Source organism: Electrona antarctica, assembly GCF_951216825.1.
Source record: "Electrona antarctica genome assembly, chromosome: 6".
Lineage (NCBI taxonomy): Eukaryota > Metazoa > Chordata > Actinopteri > Myctophiformes > Myctophidae > Electrona > Electrona antarctica.
In genome coordinates this window covers 11306862-11318948 of record NC_136811.1, presented here as the reverse complement: position 1 = coordinate 11318948, position 12087 = coordinate 11306862, and the positions used below count along the sequence as shown (strand labels likewise).

The following is a 12087-nucleotide window of genomic DNA, read 5'->3' as shown; positions in this document are numbered from 1 at the left end:
CCGATACCCGATAAAATCCGATAACAAGCTTATTGAGTACCCGTTATCAATAAGCTTTGGGCTTATCAAGCCTGTTATCGAGCATAGCGGCCCATGACGTCATATTCAAACAATCATGGCAAGAGGCGATCAGGAAATAAATGTAATCATCCATGCTGGCAAACATGTCGGTCTAAAAGTGTATTGATACCTGCCAATCAGCGCTGCCAGGGTAAACAAAACACTTTTTAGTTTAACAGTTTCTTTAATATTATTTTATTGGTAAATAGGTCAATTGCCTGTTAGAAATGTACTGTATTTGAACTAAGTCCCTAGTAAAAGATACTGGTTCTGTTCTGAATTTATTGTCTCCTGTCTTTCCACAAAATAATAGAAAATGCTCGATAGTGGGCTCGATAAGAACCCGGCTCGATAAGCCTGATCGATAAGGTGCTCGTTATCAATACAAATTAACGAGCTCCATCCCTATTCTTGACAGTCTTGTTTGCCACTGTATTCAACTCGTTTTTTTTAAGGTTTGGATTTTCTGTCTTTATTGATAGTTTCAAGTGAAGATATAGACAGGAAAGAGGGAGAGAGAGACATGCCGCAAAGGTCATCATGAACGGGACTCGAACACGCGACACGCTGTCAGGCCAGAGCATATATGTGGCATGCGCCTGGACCACTAGGCCAGCGGGCACCCCTCATGTGTTTTCTTTGCCCACACAAATTAATCGTGTCGATTAAATTCCCAAATTTCAGACTGACTGTAGTGCTGTGCATGGTACATGCTTAGAGCAAGTTCAGCCAGGAAGCTCAGTGCAGTTGCTGCTGGCCAACCATTGGTCGGACTCGGCAACCGTAGGTCTCAGCCCCATGCTTCTATTCTCAACCAATCACACACTCACATCATAGAGTGCCCCAATTAAAATGGGGAAGTTGCATTGCTCATTACTTGCTGGCATCTTCTTGCTCTGCTGTGCTGCTGCCATGCTTGCGATGAAGGTTGTATGGCCAAATTGTTCTTGTTAAGTAGATTTATTCTTATTGGTAGATATTTAAAGACAAGCCTACTTGTAAACTGCCCACTGCCTTGTTTTGCTTACCATCCCCCCTAACTGAGTCATTTGGATTCTAACAGACCCTTTTCACAGCAGAGGTGTTTGTGTGAGTTACACCCTTTCAACATGTCTGCTATGAAGTCAGCTTATTTAGTTCAATTACAATTGACTAAAACTAACACTCGGATTTATACAACCAATGTTAATGTCCAGAAAGCAGGAGAGAACATGGAAATATTGTGGCAGACAGTCTAGTGAAGTCCAACAATGAACGAGTCTACTGATCACAAGTAGAAATAAGTAGCAGAAGAGGATCCAGAGATACTCAACCCCTAAACTGCTCCTGGTGAGTGCTACCTTGCACAGTTGCCTATGCTGTGTGTGTAAAAATCTGTGCAAATGGTGAATGTAATGCACATATAAGACACTATAAGAAATGTAAACAACCCTGGTCAACAATAGGGCTCACCATTGGATGTAGGGCCTAAAGATGCAAGGCCTGTACTCAGTATAGAAAAGACCAATCATTTAGAATCCTCAGAAGCGTAAAATGACCTATTAAGTTCCATGTCTTGTTGCTATGCCCTTAAATGAACTTAAAAGGGATGCTTCACTTTCAAATAAACATTAAGAAAATATTAAAATAAATAAATTAAAAGGTATAAAGAATAAACACGGCTCCCTCACGTATTAGGACAATATCAGTCACTAGAGCAAACATGTTTGAAAGTGAATATCCCTTTAATTGACCAGATTCAATCTAATAATCTACGAGCAACTATGAGGACATGGAGCATCTCACCTGACCTTTAGCCAGAGACCGCTTCTTTTGACCAATGATCTGTCACCTGTGATGACCCGAGGCATGTAGAAACCTCTACTACATTTGAGTTGATAAACTCCTTAACCTTCAATTTTGAAGGCAACTTGTTAGTTTTAGCCCAGTGGATTGTGTCTTCCAAGATTGACTTAACCACTTGTCTTAGACCCTACTTCATGGCCCGGGGTCACCCAAGGGTCTATACTTTTTCGCCTCTTCAAATCAAATCTGATCTGCAAGCTCGCAACGCACTGCCTTCAGACGTTTTGTGGGCTGGTGGAGCTGCCATGTTTGCATATTGACTGATTGATATATGAAAGTTGCAAGCAGAAAAAGAAAGAAAATCATTACACTACAACGTTATTTTTCTTTAACTTTATTTGAACCGACTTCTGCAGTTAAGTTAAATGAAGAAAAAGTGACTTGTTCTGCTCTGTACAATTTTAGGGTACTTAACTTTCTAAACATGAACCCCTTTTTTAATGCAAAAAACCCAACTCGTACTGTAGCTTGAAACTATACAAAAAAGAAAATCAAATGTCAAATCAAAATCCATCCAATGATGCCAAACTCAGGGGCTAAGGGGAGGGAGCAGACTCGAGGGCAACCTAGTGGGCAGATTGAAGGGCGTGGATTCGGGAGTAGCGGGCAGAAGGGAACAATCAGTGGCCGGCTTGGCGGCGAGCTTCAGGGGAGACAAAGTCAGAGGGTGGTTAGCAGGATTAAGGGGTGTCGCGGAAGCTGGCTGGAGAATGAATATGGTTGGCTTCATATTAGACTGAGGGCTGCCCGAGTGGGCAGAGTTTGGTATCGCCGGCCGCAGTTCCCTCCACTTTCGCTGAGGAGGGGTTGCCGGCGCAGGCTGGAGGGTCCTTAATAAGGCCGACTGGAGGGCAGCCGTCGAGACAGACTGGATTGGACTTGAGGCCGCCGGCGCAGTTTGAAAGGTGAATGTAGTGGTCTGGAGAGGGGCCGTCAAGGAAGGCTGGACGGTGAATGAGGTCGAGTTGAGAGGTAACCCCGAAGCGGACTGAAGGGTGATGGAGTTTGGCTGGAAAGAGGCTGCTGTAGGTTCCAGTGTGCTCGAGACCGTCTGGAAGGTGACCGTTGCGGGTACCTGAGCTCGTGTGACTTTCAGAGGGCCTTTATATGTGGATCCCCTCGCGCCAAACTTGCGCTTTGTCCTGCCCATTTTGTTTCTCAGTAGAGATTTTGGTTGGTTAACGGGGCTTTTGCGCTTTCTGTTCCCCGTGTCGAGTTGCATATCCGCCTCCGTGAGCATCGGTTGCATATCGTTTAGAACGGTAGTCAGCTTCACGCTCAGATCTTCGAGGGTGTTCTGGTCTTCTATGACGTAAAGATTGTCAAGAATTTGCTTGTTCAAACTGACACACTTCCTCCACGCAGCCATCTTCTTGGCACGTTTCCGCGGAACAGTGTTTCCACCGTCGATGACCTCTATCTCACAGGTTGCCTGGCCCCCTGGTGAAGTGGACACTGAAAAGGAAATTTTGATAGAGATGGCAGTCATTTCTTAACCCATTCTGGGCGGGAATCCCTTTGTGTTTTAAAGCATTATGGTATACTTTTAGCCATTGAAAAATAGCAGATCCACAAGCTCGTAGCGCGGCACCGAGTGCCGCACTACGAGCTTGTAGATCTGCTATTTTTTTGAAAAAACGTGAAACTGCCTCAAATCTTTGAATATATATATATATATATATATATATATATATATTCTTTCAGAGCGAACGTTTTTAACTCATCTTTGCTTCTGGGGGGGTCCCTGGAACAACATATTTTCAGATGGGGGTCGGCGGCCAATTACATATATTTTTGGGGGTCCTTGACATGAAAATGTTTGAGAACCACTGACATAGAAACATGGGGTTTTCAGAAAACTGATTTAGAAGGCATTTGTAGAATCGTCCTCGGGTCTAAATGGGTTAAAAAGGAGCACATCACCCCTGCATCTTCATGTAACGGGTCCTTTACTAAAGCTCATTATCAAATGGCACTATTTGGGTTTGTTGCCTCACTCCATGGACAGTTGAGAAAAGGAATGGGGACAGAAACTACAGCGCCCTTCATCTTCCTGGAAGGTTAGCACACTGAAAGTGTTCTCGCAACAATACAAATGTTTCAGAACTGTCCAGAGCCCTCCTGAGAGACTGAGTAGACAGAAATGGTGCCCATATAATGAGCATTAGTGAGGACAATTTTTTTTTTTAAAGTGAACGCGTATGCTGGCCCCTGGAACTGGGGTTCATGCTAACAGCTAGTGGTAGAGATAGAGTTAATAATCAATCGATTATGTTCCACCTACCTCCTAACGTAGTATGCTGTAGGTTCTTATTTATTGGTATAATGGTTTTTGCTATATTATTGTTAAAATCGTATGTGTTTTGCCAATTATTTGGGCCATTGTGGAGGCGGCTACTTCGCCTACTTACTGGCGGCCCACCGGTCGAGAACCATTGGTGTAAAGCAGTGGTTTTCAACCTACCAAGGTCCATTATTTATTGGGCATTTGAGCCACGGACCACCATTTGATTAGATTTAGCCTCTCAGACCCAAAACTTTGAATATTTTGTTTGTTGGATAAGATTTTGTTCACAATTCCATGCTGCATTGATGCAAGTACAACAGGAGAGATAACAAATAATTCTCTAATTGTGTAGACTTCTTGTAAATTAAATGTTTGACAATAATCGAACTCTTGAGAGCGTAAAACGGAACCCCTTCAAGGACCACAGGTGGTCCCCGGACCACTGGTCGAGAACCACTGGTGGAAAAGGGCAACACAAAACAAACATAAACAACATTCACCTTCACAAGTGATAGGCTCTCCCACGTCGTCCATTGCCATGTCTTCTCCTTCAACAATAACTTGTTCAATGAGGCTGCCGGCGTCCAGCGTGTAGCGAGGAGCCAGATCAACTGGTGTCAGCTGTTGCCACGTCCAGCCCGGTATGAACTGGAAAACGGCAAATGAAACACTGAGCTGCAGCACTTCCACACGGTGCAATGACTAGGGTTTTATTTGTTATAAAAAATAAAATAAATGCCCTATACATTATTTATTAGGCCTGCCATAATCATTATATAAACCGCCGAATTCAATTATTTGAGCCAATCGCAGTGATTTTGAATAATGGTTAGGGTTTCAATTCCAAAAATGCTGAAAATGCTTTCAAATAAGAGTAGACGATTGACAATTCGATATGCTCACAAGATTACCAGATGTGCAAGCTTACTGACTGAGCTTGCAGGTCGCCTAGCTGCTATTGTCACTGTTTTGTAACATATTTTTTTAAATAACATTATCAAGAATATGGCCCTGACAGAGAAATGTAAGTTCTGTTTCCATGTTCAATGCCAAAAAACACAATAAAATCTTGAATCCGCAATGATTTGAATGACAATCGCCAACTCAATTTCAAGATTGTAATAGCCCCATCTAGTATTACCTCTCCTTCCAATGTGTGTCCAACATGTGCACTGGGGTTTGTGATTATGTAGATGTTCTCCCACACAACTGGATCCCTCCTCAGGGCTGTTCTGAGCGCCTTAGCCGTCATCTTTCTGGCTCTGTCCGTGTTGTTCTCCAGCTAACATGAAAAGGTGACAAATGCATCACGTGGTCAAAAAAAACAGACCTCCCGCTGGCCAAGTGGTCCAGGCGCATACCACATATAGGCTCTGGCCTGACAGCGCGTCGCGTGTTCGAGTCCTGTTCATGACGACCTTTGCTGCATGTCTCTCCCCTTCTGTCCTTCCCACTTTCCTGTCTGTCTTCACTAATTACTATCAATAAAGGCAAAAAAACAAACAAAACAGACATCATCAGCTTAAAACATAAAGTACTAACCATAATATAGATCATATCAGTGCAAGCACAGACATAGCACGGACACTTAAAAGGTATCTTTGCACAACATTAACTGAAAACTGTCTTATGTTGAAGCACCCAGGTGCAGTGTCAATTTTGTCGACAGTTCTGTCACATGGCTCTCAGAAAGCGGCATACCCATGTCCTCCTGGTTCCAGTTAGTTTTCCCATAGCTTAGTTTGATTGGCTCAGCAGCAGATTTGAAGAGCCTGTCACACAAGGCTATGGGAAAATGCACTGGAACAGAAACCACAGACAACAGTTATGCACCGAGCCTATTCATGGGAGAAAAGGGTCTGCTTCAATAACAGCGTTTGAATCTCAGGGGTAGCACATAAAGACATACGAATTGCAGCTTTATAAAAAGAGAATGTACCTACCGCATATTTGGGGAACCTCGCTATCCTGGTGACGTGTATGGAGGATGGACACCCCACCTTCTTCGTGTCCTGCCCTAAAGTCCTTCGCTTTTTAAAGCGATGGCCTTCGAGCTGCAAGATTAGATGTTTCAAGTCAGGTTGTGAAACCTTTCGGTCTTCAAAAGCAATAAAGATGCACATTTACATAGCGAGGAATAGGATGTTAGTTACCAGTGTGCTAATCAAAGTAAATTTGTGAAACATTTTGCGAATGAGGCCAACTGAATATAAGAAATTATGATTATATTGTGGCGGAGAACAAATGTGGCTCTACTGTAGAAGATCACGTCACCTGCATTAAACTCACCAGTTTCTTTGCTTTTTGCTCTCTATATCTTTGTTTCTTCATTAGAGAGAGGTCTTTCCCGTGGTGGCAAATCATCTTCTTTGACCCAATGAACACAAATGGCACCCCTGTGTATTCGATAGCCGGCGTGCCAGCTCCCCGAGCCCACTGCCAGTAAATTCGACTTTTTGTCGAGGGCTGCCATGCTGTCGAAAACAAAAACACAGTAATCATGTTTAGTTAGTTACTTATAATTAGTGATGACTATTAGTGAATCTACAGATTATAATAATTGATATTTCACTGTCTCAGTAACAGATCAAACTAAGCTACAATAGGCAAGTTTTGTTGTCCTCTCCTGACAGGAGTGGCAGTCGCAATGATAACACCCAGGATTCATTTCAAATACGGGTCTCCTGCATGGGAAGACAACCAACTGCTCAGCAAGAGTTAATCCCCCGTTGGCAAGGGGAGACATTGGCATTCTGAGCTTCAGGCAGTAGGTGTCCTAACCAGACATAAGGGTCAAACTCGTCAGTGCCTTATCCCTTAACTTCTTTGCCTTTTTTTTTTTGCCAACAGGTGCTCTTTAGTAAAACAGGTAGGTATACTGGATGGAAGCATACAAAAACAACTACTGCATGGGTCTTCACTCTTCAGACCCTGTTGAAGTGTCAAATGGAGCATCCTCTGTTGCCTCGCTCAATACATTATTTTTGAGGGGCGCTAGCCCATCCTATGCCCAGCTTTAAGGGTTTGTGTGGACAAAAACACTGGCTGTGATGATTGGCTGATCACCCCATATAGCGATGATTTGATTGGCTGAGCAAAGTACATATCGAGGATAAGGTGAGGGAAGAAACACGCTGGACACAATATGCGCAGTAGAGTGCATTGCTGGAATTTGGCGGAAGTACAGGATTTTGGCAGAAGTACCGCTCAAGAAGGAAATTACGTTGACGCTTTACAAATCTGTTTACATTCCCCGTGTATGAAACAAGTGTTGTGATTGGTCGAAAAATGTCGTTTCTGAGAGAAATAAATCCGGCCCGACATTTCCGGCTAATAGGCTATGCACTTCTCTGCCTTATATTGTGACCAGGCTTTTCTCTTCGCAGATGAGTAAGCCAGGGACCGAGGCTTGGGCAGAAAAGTGAAGACACCAATAGTGATTGGCCGAATGACATTTGTGATGATTAGATTGGCTGAGCAGGGAAGGTGCTGTATGATGCACGCTGGGCAAGACCTAAGCTGTAGAGGCTATCATTTGTTTTGGGCGGAAGTACCACTCAAGGAAATGACGTTGATGCTTTACAAATCAGTTTACATTCTCTGTGAATGAAACAAGTGTTGTGATTGGTCGGAATTATATCGTATCCGGGGGAACTACATTTGTCGGATGTTCCGGACCGACACTTCCGCCGATAGCGTCTCTCTGCCTTATATTGTGACCAGGCTTTTCTCTTTGCAGATGAGTAAGCCTGGGACCGAGGCTATATGTATGATGATAAGAGCGCCCCTCACTTCACACAAGTGTGATTTCTTTTTTTTCCTTCTACAAATGGTTCATTTTGTACAGTTACACAGATTGGAGTTTACGGAAAAAATCCATCAAATGGGCACGGGTCTAAACTAGGGGGTCATTGAAATTCAAAAGGTTGAGAAAGAATCTAGAGAGGTCAGTGGCTTCCAAATCATGTATACTCATAGTCGACTTTGGGGTTTGAATTAGCTCTGGTCCATAACTCTAATGCCAGAGCTATAGGTTTGAATCAGACTCCCGTCTGGTCTCCCTTCACTATCCCCTTTCTGAACCCTGTATGCCTCTTTTGTACCATTTGGAACTGTCATCCTAAATATTATACAGGGTTCCGGAAGGGGCTAACCGCTGGGCTCTACTAAACTGTCACTCACGCCAATATATATGTATATTATTTATAATAAATGTGGAGCGATCGCGTCAACACCCCTCCCCCGCCATTTGAAAACACGTCATTTTAGTTATAAAAAAAATAAACGCCATATTTTTTGATCGAGCGTCGTCGTGCAATAAGCAACGAAGCCTGCTACATAAAATAACACAACATTACATTTACCCCGACGTCACACCAGAACATCACATCATCACTAACTATTGTAACAAAATCAAGAAATACAGACATAGTTCAACATAGTTATTATTACTACGTGGTATTGACATAGCATTATTCATTTAAATAACAGATGGACTTATTAGCAGAAGCTAGTAGCAAGCAGGCTAGTACTAGTACTGGCAGCGATTCGCCTGTACGACGGACGGTGTCGCGCGGCCGCGAAAATAGCAGATCTACAAACTCGCAGCGGGTCGCGGAAGCGACGCGCTGTGAGCTTGTAGATCTGCTATTTTCGCACCAGCTAGCCCCCGGAGGCTAAAAAAAGATGCTAATGGAAGAAAACAAGCCAAACCTCTGTCCTTGTAGCTCCTCTCCACGGAGTAGATGACAAAGCTGGACAGCGTCGCCTGCTCGAACAGCTTGATGTACTCGTCCACATCGTCCATGTCGTCAAATTGTCGCGTCATGTTTGTTTTTAATTTGAGTTTTCCCTCACTGCTATCTCAATCTATCTGCAACTGTGCAACTCCTCCCGCCCTCCTCCTAGTAGTAGAGTAGTAGTACCTCCGGCTGGATGGACCCAGTGTTGCCAGATTGCGTGAGCCAGGTCTATCAAAACAAGCCCAAAGGAAGCGACTAGGCTACATGAGCTTAAACCACATTGATTGATTGATTGATTGATTGATTGATTGATTGAAATGTTTAGAGTATGATGTAATGATTATGAACATGGTGGGCCCTATTGTAAGTGTAATGCTTTATCGTGTCGTCCACAGTTAACAGTTTTATTTTGAGTTGTGCTTGAAATGTACTGTAATTCTCCAATCTGTTAATAAATCAATCAATCAATCAATCAATCAAACATGTATTTTTTGGGGGGGCACGGTGGCACAGTTAGTGCTGTCGCCTCACAGCTAGAAGGTCCTGGCCTGGGTTCGATTCCCGCTCGGGACGCCGTGGGTGCCGGCGGCGTGCCCCCTCCTCCGCGTCATCAGTGTCCATACCCGAGGCGGGGCTGGCGAAAGGGCCCAGGGTACCCTCACAAAAAACATGCAGTAATCCTGGTCTCTAAACTGCCTCCCCCTGGGGAGAAATATGTCTCGAAAGTATTCACAAATATTCCATGATTTACAAATACTTTCGAGACATATTTCTCCCCATATCCCCCTGGCCAGCCGGGGCGCCTGATGGAGAGGAAAGGAACTGGTTGGAATAACGTGTTCCTTCCACTCGCTACGTCCAACCAGGGAAACTCCCCCCTGTCAGGTGTAAAGGAGCAACTTGGACACTCAGGCATGAAGGAAGCATGAGTTCAAGTCCGTTGCTCTCCCCATGTCCCCCGGCCCCATATATGGGGAATAGGTTGGTGGAGGGTGTGTAGAGCCCAGGATCACATTAGATAATTGACACAGGGGTGAAAAATGGGTTACAAAATCGTGGGATAAAAATTATATAGAAAAAATATTTATTTTTATTAACAGTTTGTAGAATGTGTAAAAAATGTCATGCTTTATGGTGTCGTCCACAGTTAACAGTTTTGTATTGAGTTGTGCTTGAAATGTACTGTAATTCTCCAGACTGTTAATAAATACTTCAATCAACCAATCAATGGTTTGGAACCTCATATCTACGCTTTAGCTCCAAGAAGAGGTTCCCCATAGACATATATCTCTAGCTCTGGTCCTAATGCCTTAATGCAGCGCTTCCAAAACTTTTTTGGCCATACACCCCCCATGGAAATATAAATTGCATAAGCTATAGAGAGAGACATACATTTCCTAATTATCCACATATATGCACATATATGAACCTGAATATGGAATATATGCAGCTATATTCTGCATATACTTGCCATGTATTGGCATAATATGTTAATATATTTAAAATAAAACCATAGCACCACCATTAGCCTTTTCATGCCGCGCACCGCCTAGAAGGCGCTCGCGCACCACAAGGGGTGCACGCATAGGAGGCCTTAGCTTAGCTATGTTTCACCAGTTTCAATTGAAACGGGCCTCCACCCTCAGGGGGGCCTCCAAGCTCCAACTGAACGTCAACGTCAACCCCCGCCACTCTTGGCCCTCTCTATCTCGCTCACTCACTGCCTTGCTCTCTCCCACAATGTTAAGTTACACCTATTTTATGTAAATAACCTTGGTAAAATGTTCAGCATTGGGAGGTAAAGGGGAGACACTTTAATTGTGAAGGGACGACAGGATGAGGAGAGGTGTTGTTGTTGCTATTTGTCGTGGGTAATGGCTGCGTGTGATATTGAACAGTCAAACTATTTGTATCAATACGGCTGTATCAACAAAATAATTGTAAAAGGTATATGGGGGCCTCATATGGTCTTGAAACGGGCCTCCAGATTCCTAAGGCCGCCCCTGATGCACCATAGTTTGGGAACCACTGCCTTAATGCAACAAAGTCATTAGAGCTATGGACGGTATGGATCAGAGCTAACATTACATATATCTATGATGATCCCTGCATCGGTAGAACTTGAAACTTGAATGGAACTGGGGTTGTGTCGTCCAAAAACAGTGGGCAAAAACCCTTTTCGCAGTATATAGTTTCCAAAAAGTAAAGGTATGTAGGGTAGGGTCCTTGGACAAATAGCCTACATTCATCTGGGGGTCCTTGGCATGAAAATGTGTGAGAATCACTGGTTTTGAACAACATTAGGAAACAAGCCCAAATAAGGGCAAGCCTGCAACTGGCAACTACAGGAAAAACTAAAAAGCCCAAAGTTGCTTATAATAAGCAAACATGGCAACAGCCTCAACACTGGATGTATTCTAAAACAGCGCGTGCAAACGCGTTGTCACCACCCAGTGGAATGGAGGGTAAGGTTGTAGATTGACTCATACTATAAGTACTACTGTCTGCCACATAAATAGAGCCTGCCACCTTTAAACTAATTTTAAATCTGAGTCTATTATTTTTGAGGGGCAGGTTTAATGTTTGTTTATAGTTCAATGTTTGTTTTAAAAAGGCCATTGACAATGAAGGGAAAATGTACATCTTGTCCTTAACACAAACATTTAAGAATGTTAATTAAAGATAATTTAATGTTTGTGTTGGCAACGTTTGTTTTACATCACCATTACATCACCTAATCAACATAAGTTAGATTAGTTATTAGTTACTTTGGAGATATACTTTGGAGATACTTTGGAGCTCACAATGCATCGCGATGCGAGATCATGTGACACATTATGAGCTTGTAGATAGGCTATTTTCAAAAGATTTTGTACACATTTTGAACTTGTGAAATGGGACATTCTGCAATATGAGTACTTTTACTTTTAGTACTTTAAGTACATTTTGATGCCGATACATTTGTACTTTTACTTGAGTACATTTTGAATACTTGTAACGGAGTACATCTACATTGCAGCATTTATACTTTTACTTAAGTAAAACATTCAAGTACTTTTTCCACCACTGAATATGACAGTGACTGAGTGAAAGTGAAAATGTAAAGACTTTTAAGACCTTTTTAATATCCCCCAAGAAAAGAAAAGAAAAAGA

General features: G+C 43.0%; 2 protein-coding genes across 2 annotated transcripts in view; one reads left to right on the top strand and one right to left on the bottom strand.

Moving 5' to 3' along the window:
* The window catches only part of mboat7 (membrane bound O-acyltransferase domain containing 7), a 184530-nt gene that overhangs the window by 92952 nt on the left and 79491 nt on the right, over window positions 1-12087 (top strand). The gene's annotated exons all lie outside the window — the stretch shown is intronic.
* LOC306924767 (uncharacterized protein) lies at window positions 2224-9156 on the bottom strand. Its single transcript, XM_079503401.1, has 6 exons — window positions 8906-9156; window positions 6482-6666; window positions 6136-6246; window positions 5334-5474; window positions 4693-4840; window positions 2224-3360 (listed from the first exon to the last, which is right to left on the bottom strand). The coding sequence occupies exons 1-6, from the start codon at window positions 9018-9020 to the stop codon at window positions 2435-2437; spliced, it is 1626 nt and encodes a 541-aa protein (XP_079359527.1). The 5' UTR covers window positions 9021-9156; the 3' UTR covers window positions 2224-2434.

Excerpts from the sequence above, each read along its gene's own strand:
- LOC306924767 (XM_079503401.1), bottom strand. The coding sequence starts at position 9,020 with ATGACGCGACAATTTGACGACATGGACGATGTGGACGAGTACATCAAG. Across the intron at positions 6,247-6,481 it reads AGCAAAAAGCAAAGAAACTG|CTCGAAGGCCATCGCTTTAA; the intron begins GTGAGTTTAATG and ends CTAATCTTGCAG. Across the intron at positions 5,475-6,135 it reads CGAGGTTCCCCAAATATGCG|CTGGAGAACAACACGGACAG; the intron begins GTAGGTACATTC and ends TTTTCATGTTAG.